This window comes from Salvelinus sp. IW2-2015, linkage group LG37 (genome assembly GCF_002910315.2).
Source record: "Salvelinus sp. IW2-2015 linkage group LG37, ASM291031v2, whole genome shotgun sequence".
In the NCBI taxonomy this organism is placed as follows: domain Eukaryota; kingdom Metazoa; phylum Chordata; class Actinopteri; order Salmoniformes; family Salmonidae; genus Salvelinus; species Salvelinus sp. IW2-2015.
In genome coordinates, this window is record NC_036876.1 from 5,128,151 (window position 1) to 5,144,423 (window position 16,273).

General features: G+C 42.3%; 1 protein-coding gene across 1 annotated transcript in view; it reads left to right on the top strand.

The window, feature by feature from the left end:
• Positions 1 to 16,273, top strand: part of LOC111960166 (dedicator of cytokinesis protein 11-like) — a 133,369-nt gene that overhangs the window by 4,773 nt on the left and 112,323 nt on the right. The window contains 9 exon segments of the mRNA XM_070437805.1: positions 4,966 to 5,082; positions 6,322 to 6,411; positions 6,566 to 6,648; positions 9,488 to 9,554; positions 11,683 to 11,707; positions 11,710 to 11,777; positions 12,814 to 12,948; positions 14,101 to 14,281; positions 15,212 to 15,291. Of these exon segments, the coding sequence (XP_070293906.1) occupies positions 4,966 to 5,082; positions 6,322 to 6,411; positions 6,566 to 6,648; positions 9,488 to 9,554; positions 11,683 to 11,707; positions 11,710 to 11,777; positions 12,814 to 12,948; positions 14,101 to 14,281; positions 15,212 to 15,291 (846 nt within the window).

Genomic DNA, 16,273 nt, shown 5'->3' on the forward strand with positions numbered 1-16,273 from the left:
TAACAGAATAAGGACAGTCACTACCATCATGGACTTTTATTCATTGTTTTATTCTGTGCTGTTACAGCCTTCAACCCAAATAATCTGAAACCGAAATCAAAAAGCACTAATCGCTCAGCACTAGTTTGTATATAACAAATTCAAGTCAGGTCAAGGGAGTGGGACATCTGTGTTCACTATTGATGGGGAACTGTTGAGGTCGATGAGGACGCTAAAGTGAGGTGAGTGGGACTTGATCTAGAATAGTAAACGAACAAAAAGTTGACCAACTGGGGACAATTTGTTTAGTCCCCACAAGGTCAAATGTTATCTCTAGGGGGTTTAGGGTTAAGGTTAGAATTAGTGTTAGGATTACAATTAGGGTTAGGAGCTAGGTTAGTTTTAGGGTTAAGTTAGGTTTTCAGGTTAGGGTTGGTTAGGGAAAATAGTATTTTGGATGGGACTGAATTGTTTCCCCCCACAAGGTTAGTTGTACAAGACTGTGTGTCTTTGTGAACAAATAAACACCAGTACTAAAGCTCCCATCTGCTAGAGTTAGACTTCTCCTCTGTCTTTCACGAACCGTAAGAGACAGACACCTGGAAAGTACTCTCTCTCTCCACTGACATTGTAGCCAAAGACCCCTGAGGCATGTTGGAGTGACGGTTTATGTACGGTGATGGTGTTTGGAGTGTCCAGGGCCAGATTGAATTGCCAAACCCCTTCCTTCGTTCCTTTTGTGTGTTTCTCTCTCTCTCAGGCTGTGGTTTAGTTTCAACAGGGGCCTGTGAAACTACTATGTTGTTTACAGTGTGTGTGTGACAGAGAACAATGAGTGGGGGAGGAGTGAGAAAGAGAGAGGGAGAATCACTGTGCACCAGCTGAAAGGGAAGTAGTTGACCTAGTTGGTCTCCTCCCCACTCACTCACTAACTCCCTCAACAGAAGTACAAAGACCCTCTGCTCCAGCTGTGCTGCCTTTAATGGAATTATAAATGAGTGCCAGGTGGGACACCACACACACACACACACACACACAACACACACACACACACACACACCACACACACACACACACAGCTGTACACGTTGGCTGAGTCCTTCCCTCCCTTGAAGTTCTCCCAATGTCTTTGGTCACTGACGAGTAGCCACTGCAGAATGGGTAGTTCCATACCACAGGCTGCCTCTGCATGAAACTGCCCGAGGCCCAGAGTTCATTACTGTAACATAGAGATGATGACATATTATTCAAAATAGGCTTATCCTATATGCCTATTACCATTATCAGTCAATTATTACGGTAGCTTCTGCTGAGTCTTGCACTATTATTAGAATATAACGATGACTTTGCCTAGTTGCTTCTCTGCTGCCTGAGTTGCTTTGTCCCGGACTGACTCACATGTCTTAGTTCTAGTATAGTGGGTTTTGTAGTGTTTATTTTATCTGATAATTCCTCAGAATATAGGATTTGAAATCATCCACTTCTCTATGAAACTCTCAACAGGATGTAGTGACTTTACAGCAGAACTGTGGTGGAGGTGGAGCCGCCATCTTTGTTTTGTGGTTGTGTTGCCTTGGTAACATGTCAGACTGAGTCACTCCTCAATGGCTGATGAAGTTACAACTCCTGCTATAGGGCAGTTTCATGCAGAGGCAGCCTGTGGTATGAACTACCCATTCTGCAGTGGCTACTCGTCAGTGACCAAAGACATTGGGAGAACTTCAAGGGAGGGAAGGACTCAGCCAACGTGTACAGCTGTGTGTGTACTGTGCCCTGCAGCAAGCAACCTAAAGTCAAACGAGAAACAGTAGCCAGGAACTTAGACCCAAAGGTTAAAAGGTTATAAGGAATTTTTCAAACCCTGTCCGGTGCTTAACCCTTCTGCAGAGGACTCCTCTGTAGGGGGCCATGTAACATTGCAACCTCTGGGGCCAGAGTGTTGGACATCAACCCCTAAAGGACATTCTGTTGAACTAGATTACTAAACCCTGTGTTCACAGTGGTATAAGAAGATATGTTTTAAACTCTCCTCCAGTCCAGCAGTCATCCTAATATTTCTCTGTTCTTTCCTTCTATGTTTGTCATTTGTTTTTCCCTCCTTTCTCTCTCTCTTTCTTTCTTTCTTTCTTTCTTTCTTTCTTTCTTTCTTTCTCTCGCTCACTGTCGCTCTCTAGCTCTCTCTCGCTCTCTTCCTGGGGTCCAATAAACATAAAAATACTGTTTGTGTGAATGGGCAGGTGAGGGTTTGTGCCTCTGTTTCTGTGTCTGTCCGAATGTACAGCACCAGTCAAATTGTTAGACAAACCTACTCATTCAAGGGTTTTGCTTTATTTTTTTCTATTTTCTACATTGTAGAATGATAGTGAAGAAATCAAAACTAGCATATGGAATCATGTAGTAACCAAAAAGTGTTAAACAAATCAAAATATATTTTATATTTGAGATTCTTCAAAGTAGCCACCCTTTGCCTTGATGACAGCATTGCACAATCTTGGCATTTTCTCAACCAGCTTCACCTGCAATGCTTTTCCAACAGTCTTGAAGGAGTTCCCACATATGCTGAACACTTGTTGGCTAATTTTCATTCACTCTGCGGTCCAACTCATCCCAAACCATCTCAATTGGGTTGAGGTTGGGTGATTGTGGAGACCAGGTCATCTGATGCAGCACTCCATCACTCTCCTTCTTGGTCAAATAGCCCTTACACAGAGTGGAGGTGTGTTGGGTCATTGTCCTGTTGAAAAACAAATGATAGTCCCACTAAGCGCAAAGCAGATGGGATGGCGTAAGTGTGCATTGCATTCCAAATAAATCATTGACAGTGTCAACAGCAAAGCAACCCCACACCAGCACGCCTCCTCCTCCATGCTTCACGGTGGGAACTACACATGCGTAGATCATCCGTTCACCTACTCTGCGTCTCACAAAGACATGGCGGTTGGAACCAAAAGTCTCACATTTGGACTCATCAGACCAAAGAACAGATTTCCACTGGTCTAATGTCCATAGCTCGTGTTTCTTGGCCCAAGCAAGTCTCTTCTTATTGGTGTCCTTTAGTAGTTGTCTTTGCAGCAATTTGACCATGAAGGCCTGATTCACACAATCTTCTCTGAACAGTTGATGTTGAGATGTGTCTGTTACTTGAACTCTGTAAAACATTTATTTGGGCTGCAATTTCTGAGGCTGGTAACTCTAATGAACATATCCTTTGCAGCAGAGGTAACTCTGGGTCTTCCATTCCTGTGGCGGTCCTCATGAGAGCCAGTTTCATCATAGCGCTTGATGGTTTTTGTGACTGCACTTGAAGAAACTTTCAAAGTTCTTGACATTTTCAGTATTGACTGACCTTCATGTCTTAACCTTTTCACACGTACCAACACATGGGTGTGATCATTCTACAGTGKTCCCTGTAGCGTACAATCAAACCGGTGTGATTAGAACGATTATTTAGAACGTCCATTTTCAAWTGACGCAACAATCAGCATTTGAGCTGGCCACACTGTTTTTTTTTTCAGAATCATTTTGCACAAACACAGTCCTTACAACGTTATGTACAGAATGTGAGCAGTTTTATTTTTGGATGTAATGTTCAGACATTCACAGAAGTAGCTACAGCGTAACACAATCATCCAAACAGGAAGATATAGGCTACATTTGTCCTAGCGCTAACTGAGGAAAGATTGACTTAACACAAGCGGTCATCTTTTTATAACTCTCGACTGACAGAAACTACATTAGGAATTAGCTAATAGCAATTACTATTTATAATTAATCACATAACGGGAGAGCTCACCATGGATCGAAATAATTGAGTAAAACACGTTCTAGAAATTKAAAGTAATCCGACGATGGGTAGTTTCTGCGCTCCACCATGTTTGTTTTTTCACAGAAACCAAAGATAATAAGAGGAGACCAGATGCGTKTGGTCTGTTTATAGTATGCATGTTGAAGSGGGTGTGTCGTCTACCATCGTTCACATCCCACCATTCACTTCCAGAAGGTCTGAAACCCAGAATGCATTGTATGTCAACAAACATGGCTCCACACATAGCTGGAATTAGCTTAGCTTATCATAATCAGTACATCCTTCAAAAAAGTATTTTACACACAATGTGTTCATTACTGTCTATGCAAGAATCGGAATGGATGTTTTGTCACCAGTACTTGAAAACATGTGAATAAAACAGTAAATATATAAATAATTACCACACCAAACATTTTCTGATAGTGATTTAATGATACAAGTGGCGTGTGCCGTCAGTCAATCAAATCAAATCAAATTTATTTATATAGCCCTTCTTACATCAGCTGATATCTCAAAGTGCTGTACAGAAACASAGCCTAAAACCACGTAACAATCACGTAACATCACACTCCCACTCTAAGAGATTCAGTGGTGTTGTTTATGTATGTAGCTAGTGAGCTGAAGCATTAGCAATGTCTTTCAAGAGGGGACAACTCACAAATGCGGAAATTCTGGAGTTTTTATAAAATTCTGACAATGAGTCTGAGTATGAAAGTCAGGAATCCGATTCTGACCGTGACAGTGAGGAGCTGCCCCCCAACCTTGTAGCTAGTGGGAACCCTGAATCTGTGTCTGTCTGAATGTATATGGTAACCTCTGTGTCTTTGACTCGCAGAGCTGTCTATTTATTTCTGGAGCAGCTTATTTCAATGTTTCTCCCCTGTGTGAAGGAGTGGGTGAGGGTGTGTGTACATTATCTTCGTGTCTCTTGATAACTTGACTACAGATGTAGGATCTTAATTTGAGCCAGTTTGCTACAGCAGGAAAATAATCCTGCAGCAACAGGATATATGGATTCTAATTCATTTAATTTTCCGTTGGAGAAAGTCAAATCTGAAATTACAAAATGCAAATTACAAACTTCAGAAGCCTTTTTAAACCTCAAATACTCTCCAAGTTAGAAATTTCCCCTGCAACAGGGTGATTAAATTAAGATCCTACATCTGTCTGTGCGCCTACAGGAGCAGCCTAAGGTAATTGAGCCTTTGGACTATGAGAACGTGGTGTTCCAGAGGAAAGCCCAAATCCACAGTGACCCTCAGCGAGACCTCCTGCTGTGTCCTGTCGACGACGTCTCGGTACACACGCGCGCACACACACACACATGGAAAAGGGCACATGTAGCGCTAAATAGGGTGTTGCAGCACTGGGAAGAAACACTGCTTGTTTTGTTTGTTAAAATTCYCACAAATGTTTTATTAGAGAACATTTCTACAAGTGACACACTCTTTCAAATATGCTTCTAGAAACACTGGATACCAGACCCACATTTTGAAGAGTTTCATTCCAAAACGATATATATCAATTTTCAGAAATGTTGGTAAATTAGCTTTTATTTTTCAAAGAAATTATGAAAGATATAGTGGGAAAAAACMCWATCTAATCATGGCATGGGGTTGTTCAATGACAGACATGTATTTGTTTCAAATCTATCACTTGATGGTTTCATTTCAGAGAMMAATAATAATGTTTCTGCTATATACAGTATCCACTTCACTCTCAGAGAGAAAAGTAGTATTGCTAGGTTTTACACCATCAAATGTAACAAATAACTATACTTAATTTTTATAAAGAAATTTACAAATTATACATTTGTGACAYCAATATTTAATGTTATAATTATTCAATACAGTAATATGAGAGCTGTATGTAAATAAAACATTTACATTTTATTTTTTWATTTATTAGATGAACTTRTCCAGAGTTAAAGTTWGTGCATTCATCTTTAGATAGCTAGGTGAGACAACCACATATCAAAAACAAAAAAACACATTTTCATACACATTCAAAATCTATGAATTCAAAATCTAAGAACAGTAATATTTTAACCCCACATTAAGGTGCCCATAAGCAATCATTTCTGGTGAGAAAAAAAACAAATGTGAAAAAYTGGTGGATATAGCGTTTTGGAAACACAGTTGTTACTGCAATGGAACCTGTGGTATGAATATGAGGAAGAACTGCAGAAATGGTGATTAGTTTAAAACCGCAACATCAGCAAATTCTAGAAGTGGCTCAAGGTGGGCATTTTTATAGATTTCCCTTTCTATAATTAATGTTTCYCTTTAAATTACTACTTCAAGTCCTAACACACAGCCTTGCTTCCCCCTGCAAAACCAATGTATTTATTGCTGAAAACAAAGCGAACAAACTACAGTAGTCCAATCCAGTCTAACCAAACTCATTCACAGACATTATTGGGACTCATTCAAATACAGATTATTGGGACACTTTCAAACATGTAGTTCTGCTCAGAAATCATAAAACAGCATGACTKTTCCCATTCTAAGAGACTGTTCTCCATCATCTCTCTCTAGGAGTCTCGGATCTCTCGTCAGAGGAGGACCGTGGTTCCCTCAGTGCCCCAGAATGCAGAAAGGGACGCCAAGAGCCTGTTTGCCAAAGAGGTACTCATTCAGTCTACACTAGTACACAACACATGCCTATAGACTTGTCAAGGATATATGGTAACCTGAAGTTAGATCACCTTTCTGTCACTATGTGCACTCTCTATTTACCTGCTTCCCTGGTGTTGAACTCTAATGTTGACCTGTTGGGCAGTGCATCAAGACGTACAACATGGACTGGCACGTCATAAACTACAAATATGAAGCCTACTCTGGTGATTTCCGCATGCTCCCAAGGTAAGTCTTTAATAGAAAGCCATCATTAGAAACATGCTTCCTAGGTGCTGTATATCAGGAATAGAAAGAAGCCAGTGATAGAAAGAAACGGCATAGGACTGACCATGTGGAAGACCTGAAGCAAGAAGTAGATGTGTTGACGATATACCGTAGACCTAGCTTTTGATACATTGAAGATAAAGGAGTTACTGTGAATTTGACGGTAGCTTACAGGCAGCTTGGTGGCAAGTGAAATTCTGTATTTCATATTACAGTATACCTGCTGTTATATAAATACGGTATCAAAGCATGTACTGTATAATGACACACAGTAYAATACCGTAAAGTTGACTGTATTATGTTGTAAAAACGTAAATRCTACTATAATCGGAATGAATGGATGAAATTTGTCGAGGGGAGTATTTTACTGTAATTACATGGGATTGGTGCAAGCAGGTTTACAGCATATTACAAACATTACAGCATTGAAACTGCCACAACTCCAAAACCACATGGAAACTGGAGATCTTTTCACATCACTGAATAGAGGTCAACCTGCAGAAGACAGCTAGCTACATTTTGGAATGTTGCACTTTGATACGGGGGTCACCAAAGCAGAAAGAAACGCAAAACTGTTTTGTCAATCACTAAACGATTATCACATAGAAATTAATTGCCCGAGAGGGGAGAGATGAGGTTGCACGTCCTTTTAAAACTAACACCGCTCAAAAACCACATGGAATCTGGGAATAATGTGTACATCACTAGTGTGAGGACAATTTTGTACATTTTGTAGTGTTGCATTTTGAGTAGAAAGTGGTCCGCCAACATGGTAATTGTAACGCAACACTTTTCTTGATAACGGGGGGCAAACGATTGGGGTGTAGTGCTGTTTAAACTAACACTATTCAAAGGCCACATGTATAGGTTATTCCAAGTTTCCATAGTTGGTTAGTTAAGATCTTGTAAAAGGCTTCTATCTATATTTTGGATGTTGATTTTGGGAGGCTGCCATCATGGAAAAGGTAACAAACAACTTTTTCTGTTAACTTGAAAAGTGACAACGGTTGGCTACTATTTAAATGATAGTGTATTGTTGTGTGGCCAGCGACTTTTATAGCGAGACCACCCTGAATTATCAGTGCCATTTTGAGAAAGAAACTGCATGGCTGCATTCTAAGTCCTGCGACCCCAGCGCGTATGACAAAATCAACCGTACAAAACCAACAATATTGATCTGTTTTAAGCAATTGATCTTGTGTCATCGTGTTGACCATAAACTTTTATACTAACATCACCAATCTGAGGTCAAAATTATGTGTGATTTCCCCCCCAAACCACCCCAATTCGATGTGGTCATCGGAAAGTGGTGTAATACATGAATGAATTATGACAAAATATCTAAATGTCTTAATTTAGGATGATAGTAAATACAGCAAACTCAACAACAACAAAAATGTCTCACTTGTTTAACTATTTAGTATAAAAATGTTTTTCCTAAAGCACAATTTAAGCAGGTGCTCTAGACTTGAGCGTTCATATGGTCTGTGCAGCAGGCTGAACGTTTGACGTTCCTAATTTTAAATTGATGGGCCAATATAACCACAAAGGAGTTAGTTGGTACAGCATTCTCACTCATGGGTCAACAAATATAGCCTCTCACAAGGCCCTGCCTCAAAAATATGTTATGAACCAGAAACAACAATACCATTACCCACTACGGTCAAAATTTTTGGCGCAGCAAAGATATGATACGGTACTTTATTCTGTGGTGTGGAATTACAGTACCATTTGGGAAAATAGCTATTCTTTCCCCGCCCACAACATTTTCCACATGCACGATCATTTACAGTATGCTGCAGTAAAATGTTGAAAATACAAAAAATGCTGTTGGTCCGTTGAGGATATGGACTGGCTGTTGGTCCGTTGAGGATATGGACTGGCTGTTGGTCCGTTGAGGATATGGACTGGCTGTTGGTCCGTTGAGGATATGGACTGGCTGTTGGTCCGTTGAGGATATGGACTGGCTGTTGGTCCGTTGAGGATATAGACTAGCTGTTGGTCCGTTGAGGATATAGACTAGCTGTTGGTCCGTTGAGGATATGGACTGGCTGTTGGTCCGTTGAGGATATGGACTGGCTGTTGGAGCTGGCTGTGTTGGTCCGTTGAGGATTAGACTAGCTTGTTGGTCCGTTGAAGGATATCGCCTGCTCGTTGGTCCATTGAGGATATGGAACTAGCTGTTGGTCCGTTGAGGATGTGGACTGGCTGTTGGTCCGTTGAGGATATGGACTGGCTGTTGGTCCGTTGAGGATATGGACTGGCTGTTGGTCCGTTGAGGATATGGACTGCTGTTGGTCCGTTGAGGATATGGACTGGCTGTTGGTCCATTGAGGATATAGACTAGCTGTTGGTCCTTGAGGATATGGGAACTAGCTGTTGGTCCGTTGAGGATATAGACTGGCTGTTGGGTCCGTGAGGATATAGACTGGCTGTTGGTCCGTTAGGTATGACTGGCCTGTTGGTCCGTTGAGGATATGGACTGGCTGTTGGTCCGTTGAGGATATGAGCTAGTTCTGTGTCCGTTGAGGATATGGACTGGCTGTTGGTCCGTTGAGGAATATGGACTGGCTGTTTGGTCCGTTGAGGATATGGACTGGGTGTTGGTCCGTTGAGAATATGGACTGGCTGTTGGTCCGTTAGGATATGGACTGTCTTTTGATACTGTACAAAGACACGATATATGGAAATGACCAGAAGCGAGATACAGTAGGAAAGAGTTGATGTATTGAGTGTGTGTTGTCAGAAACCCAGGAATACACATCACCCTTTCTCACACATCTCACTCTTGTTTTGACAGTAAAGGCCTGAAGACAGACAAGCTTCCAGCTCACGTGTTTGAGATCGATGAAGACGCTAAAGATGAGGTGAGTGGGAGTTGATCTCTCTCTTGTGTGTGTGGTGTGGTGTGTGTGTGTGTGTGTGTGTGTGTGTGTGTGTGTTGGTGTGTTTGGTGGGGGGTGTGTGTGTGTGTAGTGTGTGTGTGTGTGTGTGTGTGTGTGTGTGTGTGTGTGTGTGTGTGTGTGTGTGTGTGTGTGTGTGTGTGAGAGATTGATTATCAGATGATGTTGAGTGGTCTAGTTTTGACCTAAGGTCTTCTGTGTGGTCAGTTCACTCTTCGCCTTCTGGCCTTGTTGGCTTGGTGGTGGTCCTGTTTGAAATACCCTTTTGACATAATGGGGCCAAGGATTGGTTGATAAAGAGAATGACTTTGATAGTCAACACATCCATTTGATACTGTATTGTCTATAACCCCCACCCAAAGTATTTAAGAAAATATGCCTACAACGAGAATGCAGTACATCAAATAACAGCAATTCAATACAGACACTGTAGCTTACATCCAGACATCCCTAACCCCCCACTGTGCCACTACGATGTGGGTTTGTGGTGAGAAAGGACAGCTGTGACCAGTAGTAAGGTCTACAAGCATGGCCTGGTCCCAGATCTCTTTTTTTTCTCGGTCTTGCCTACTTCTATGGTCATTGTGACATTAGGAGGAGGCAAGACGGCACAAACAGATCTGGGACCAGATCCAGACCTCGCTGGACTTAGAAACCAGAGCTCGTCTCCTCAATAAATTGCTCCCCCCCCCCCCAAAACCCCCAATCCCCACCTCTCAACGGCCCAGCCGGATGTGAATATTCTTGGCATTAAAAAGGTTTGTAATTGAAGGAAAATAAATGGCTGCCAGCCATGGTCCTCTGATGGAGGGAGCAGAGAGCACGGAGCCGACGCTAGCACTGAATCATTCCAGGGCTATGTCTGTGACGACACCCTATTCCCTATATAGTGCATTACTTTTGACCAGAGCTCTATGGGGTAGTGCAGCATGCAGGGAAATTGGCTGCCGTTTGGATACAGCCCCAGTACTCAAGAGAGAGGGAGAAATTGAGCATAGCAGAGGCTATCAGTCCAGGCAGCACTAAAAGAGGCTGGCTAATGTTACATGACTTAGTGTCCTTCATAGCTGCAACACAGGCTGTTGACTCGTCTCAGAGGGAGGGAGCAGCCATGGTGTATCACTGGTAGCGCTACAGTATATGTCTATATGTAGTCTATTCCTTTTGTCTCAGCGTGCCTGCTTCTATAACCACTAGAGAGAGAGAGAGCTAGAGGGTGGTGTATAGCGATGGAGGGCGGTAGAGARAGAGACTGAGATGGAGGGTGGTGTAGAGAGACCGAGAGTTAGAGGGTGGTAGAGAGAGAGGGAGGGAGGGAGGGAAAGCGAGAGGAGAGCAATGACCATAAGAATTAATCAATGATAATGCAATCTGGGAGATTGTGAGCGGTGGAGGGGGGTCTCAGAGGAACACTCAGAGTGAGAGGGGGTGGGAGTGATGAGGGCGGAGAGGAGAGAACCCAGCCAATTGGATTACAGGACGGCGCTGGAGCGAGGCATATGTACGAGCGCAGAGGACAGAGTACCACTTCAATGTGATTAGAGCTAGGACACACATGCGCGCACACACACACACCTGTTAACTGAGCTGTGTGTGTGATAGCTATGGGATTTCTCTGTGTGAATTTCTCTTTATTTCCCAGCAGAAGTAAGTGAATTAGGTTATTTATTTGCCCAGTCATAGTCAGAATGTCCTGTGCTGTGGGATGGGAACGTCTTTGCTGTGACTATGTTCATTGAGTTGCCATGTCCTCCTCCTCGTGATGGATATTAGTGTTGTGATGAACGGTCCCATGGGTATTCTCTCTGCAGATGAGATGAGTGGTTGAACTATGATGGTGGGGGTAAATGGTTGGGGTTTAATGGGTTAAATGACTCCCACCTGTTCATGGGAAGCCATATCTTTCTGTATGAATTGGGTGAGCATTGTGTGTATCTATTTGACGACTGACACAGGTACGTTTGTTTGTGAATGTGTGGTTATTATTTCTGTGTGCGTTGTGCGTCTGTGTGTTGCATGTGGTGTGTGTGTCTGCCTATAGATATATCCACGCTCATCATCAATATTAACCCTTCCTGTGTGTGTGTGCCAGGACTCGTCCTCTCTGTGCTCTCAGAGAGGGGTATCATGAAGCAGGGCTGGCTGCAGAAAGCCAACATCAACAGCAGCCTGTCTGGCTCCATGAGGGTGAGTCAGAACAACCCCACGCCTTGTCTACTGCCTATAGACGGGTTGGCTGACAACATCAGGAAAATGATGGCGATGTGGCCGAAGGCGTGCGTTATGATTCTGAACGGTCAGATAGCTAGCAGCCATGACAAGAAGCTGCCCTGTGGGGAATCATAGGTGGCCCGTTTCAGCTTGTTGTGTCTTGTTATTGATACCGTGTCTTGTTTTGAGGTGTTTTGACGGATGTCATGTCTATGCTATATACACAACACTTCCTCAACACAACAGATTTACTAGGATAGATCATCCCATCTACTAATATACACAACAACTTCCTCAACACAACAGATTTACTAGGATAGATCATCCCAACTACTAATATACACAACACTTCCTCAACACAACAGATTACTAGGATAGATCATCCCATCTACTAATATACACAACACTTCCTCAACACAACATATTTACTAGGATAGATCATCCCATCTACTAATATACACAACACTTCCTCAACACAACAGATACTAGGATAGATCATCCCACTACTAATATACACACACTTCCTCAACACAACAGATTTACTAGGATAGATCATCCCATCTACTAATATACACAACACTTCCTCAACACAACAGATTTACTAGGATAGATCATCCCATCTACTAATATACACAACACTTCCTCAACACAACAGATTTACTAGGATAGATCATCCCAACTACTAATATACACAACATATCTGTACTATAATGATCAGCCCAACTACTAATATACACAACACTTCCTCATCACTGTGGATTGTACACAACTGGCGACCAACTGCGGTACTGTGCAGGCTCTTGTTCAAGACTAACATAGAGTACCTGATTGAGCTAATACAAAAAGATATCTCTACGCAATGCCACAACAATAGATTTAATAACCAGCCTCCTCTACCTCTGTACACACGCATCGTTCAGCACCAGCCGAAACAGCAGATATGAGAGAGGCTAAAGACGGCGTTGCTATTGGGTTGATTTTTGAATTGAACCTCTCTACCTCTGGCCCTCAGGTGTTTAAGAGGAGGTATTTCTACCTGTCCCAGCTGCCGGACGGCTCCTACATCCTCAACTCCTACAAGGATGAGAAGAAGTGCAAGGACACCAAAGGGTCCATCTACTTGGACTCCTGTATAGATGTTATTCAGGTCATTATCCCATCTGGACATTACCAATACCATGAAGTGTATCTGCTGTTCTGTGTTTTTGTGTTGTYGCTTGCTCCTAATGTTATCGGAATAGATAGTTTGAAAATGTTATTGTAGAAGTACACCCTGACTCAGGGCTTTATACAGATGTAGGATCTWCATTTGACCCAGTTTGGTACAGCAGGAAAATAATCCTGCAGCAACAGGAAATGTGAATTATTATGTGGATTATAATTAATGGACATTTTTGCAGGGGTTGATCCATTTTATTCATGAGGGTAAATCAAGTCTGAAATGTAAAACTCAAATACAGTACAAGTTTGCACATTCTCAGCAACAAATGAGTGATCAAATTAAGATCCTACATCTGTAGATTGACCATTTGCTTACAGAGGCACTGGAGGTGCCTCTGGGCTCTGGGCTTTGTGTAGACCAACACATCTAGATATATTGTCTTGCCTGTCCTAGACGCTAGACTTCCTTTATTCCTGCCAGCCATAAAAGGACGTCTGTGATAGTCAAATATATAATTCTATGCTAATACATTGAATAGGTCATCTCTGGTCTCTAAAGAGGCAAAGACGACAGCAGCACACTCAGAATCAGGCTTGTAACACAACAATAGTTGCTGAGAAAGAGGGATCCCCAAAAAACATGAAATATTTAGCTATTTTTAATGCTGGAACACAGTGCTGGAACAACACTGGAAAAATGCTGGCTCAGGAAAGCTACAGTATGTATAACTCATAACTGGAAGGAATTCTGCTGGTTTTGTGTTTCAACATCCCAGTAAAAGGGAACTCCTTTGGGATCGGAAAACCACCACTGTGACCACATGAACAAGTCCGTTTTCAGCTGTCGCAACACTCGTGAAAGTTAGGTCAGGATTCCTCTCCTCCACCTTTGCCATCCTTCAGGAACTGATTGGATTTTTTGAACTGCATTCCAGTTGCTGGGCAGAAAAAAATGGGTGCTTGCATTTTTTTCTCCTAATAAATGAGAGAAACTTCTGAGTGTTGGCACTGTGTGGTACAGTAGACTGGAGAGGCTGCGAGGAAGCTTTCCATTGGTTAAAAGTATTTAGGAGCTATGAGTGTTTTTAGATKACTTTGTTTAGATGCCTACAACCAAACTTCAATATTTTCACCCCAGTGCCCTAAAATACGTCGTAACGGCWTTGAGCTAAAGATGCAGGAGCGCTTCAGCCACTTCCTGGCTGCGGACAGCGAGGCGGAGATGGAGGAGTGGGTGATCACCCTGAAACAGGCCCTGCAGAGCAGCACTGAGGGAGGAGACCGGAAGAACGGAGGAGACAGCCTAGACTGTGCCCTGGGTGAGGAGGGAGGGGACTGGACTGGACACACACACATATACTTATAATACACAKACACACTCTGATATACATACAGTGTATGCTGTACTCTCCTACTCCTACACACTTGCATTACAAACAGACATGTTATTTAGCTACTCCACTCGTGTCATTATTCTCATAGCAAAGTTTCACCTGTCTTTCAACGCAGTAATCTCTAGGAGATTCAAATCCCTGCTACTGACCTGTAAACACACTGAAAAACGTTAACAGTCAATTACAGGATGATACACAGTTGGTACCAGAACGCAGCACTGTTTCACTTGGTTTCTCCAGTAATTTGATCTGACTCAAATTCAGTTCCCCTTTCACAATTCTTTGGAATTGTTTGTTGACATAGAAAGAAGTTATTGTGAACTATTGAACTCAGCGTATTACGGCTGTTACATTAGTGGAGGAATGCCAACATTATGCGGCTGTGTGTGTGTGTGTGGAAGTGCGTTGGAGGAATTTCACAGTTGGGGGAATGTATTTTCCAATTAGGAAATTGTCCTTTTGAAAACATTATGTTCTCATATGCCCCTGAAATGCAGAGAGATCTGGAAGGCTTGTACAGCAGAAAGCTGTGGGATTCAGCCTGGCTACTCTCCAGTTTCCCCTGCAACACAGTGAAGGGAGTCAGAAAGACAGCAGAGTTAGTAAGAAAAGCTGCATTTAAAAGGAAATGCCTCCCTCAGCTCATTAGGACATTGCTCAAGTTGGAAGAGTGGAACATAAAGTACACTCATCCAAGGTTTTTGTGCAGTTGCGGAATAGCCAAGTACATAACTCTAGGAGTATCAGATATCACAGAATTTCCACTAATATCAGATGTCATTATACTCATCCGAATCATACAGTACGCTATATGGTAAGTACTCCTTTCGACTGACACCTCTCTCGCCCAATCAGATGAGGACAGCAGCAGCCAGGGGAAGGGAGAGAGCCTATTGGAGAGTCTGGGGAGGAGCCTACACCCTGAACTCATAAAGGTCAGTGTTATCAGAGTAGAGATGTGATGTAAGGCTACTGTCAGCTATGCTTATAGCTGCTTGCATAAAAAAATTAACAGTATGCATGTATCCTTTTTGCCTTATTTTTGTACTAAGCACCAGGGCCCGTATTCACAAAGGGCTGATCTAGGATCAGGTTTTGCCGTATAAGAAGGGGGACATGATCCAAGATTGGCACTCCTACTCTTGAGAAGCTTGATGCATGCGGGCCCTGATAAATAATCAATGTTTGGCACTCCACTAAGACATAGCCTCCAGTGCTAAAAGATTCAGTCTGGTGTGTGTTCGTAGTGTGTTTTAGTCTGACTTGCTCTCTTCACCTCTGGTTTCATTAGTGGYTGTGCTGTATTGTAGTAGTAGTGAATATGTATTACCCCTCATCTACTACACACAAGGTAGTGAACCTAGCCCGGTACATGGTGGAAAAGGTTTTATAGGGTTATTCAGACTCAGAGCACACAGATGTAGGATCTTTAATTTGAGTTAGTTTGCTACAGCAGAAAAGCGAACAACTATCCTGCAGCAGCAGGAAATGTGGAWTATAAATCATGGACATTTTTGTAGGGGTTGATACGTTTTTTCATAAGGGTAAATCAAGTCTGAAATGTCAAAGTGGAAATGACAGACTTCAGAAGCCTTTTTAAACCTCAAATACACTACACGTTTTAAATGTCCTGCAACAGATCAAATTAAGGTCCTACATCTGTATCCTGTTTCTCTTGGACAAAAAAGAAAAGCCCTCTTAAATAGTTGTATTCAAATACTGTATGTGTAAGCAGTAATATAAGCAGTAATGATTATTGATAAGGCATGTGTACTAGATAATTCATTCTCTAGTCAATTAGAGAAACACAATACCTCCACCTGACATATATAGGCTATAGTATGCCTAGTCATTTATGTGACGCTCACTGAGCTTTGATACCGTTACACTATCAGGGAACCACAGTTTACAAGCTCC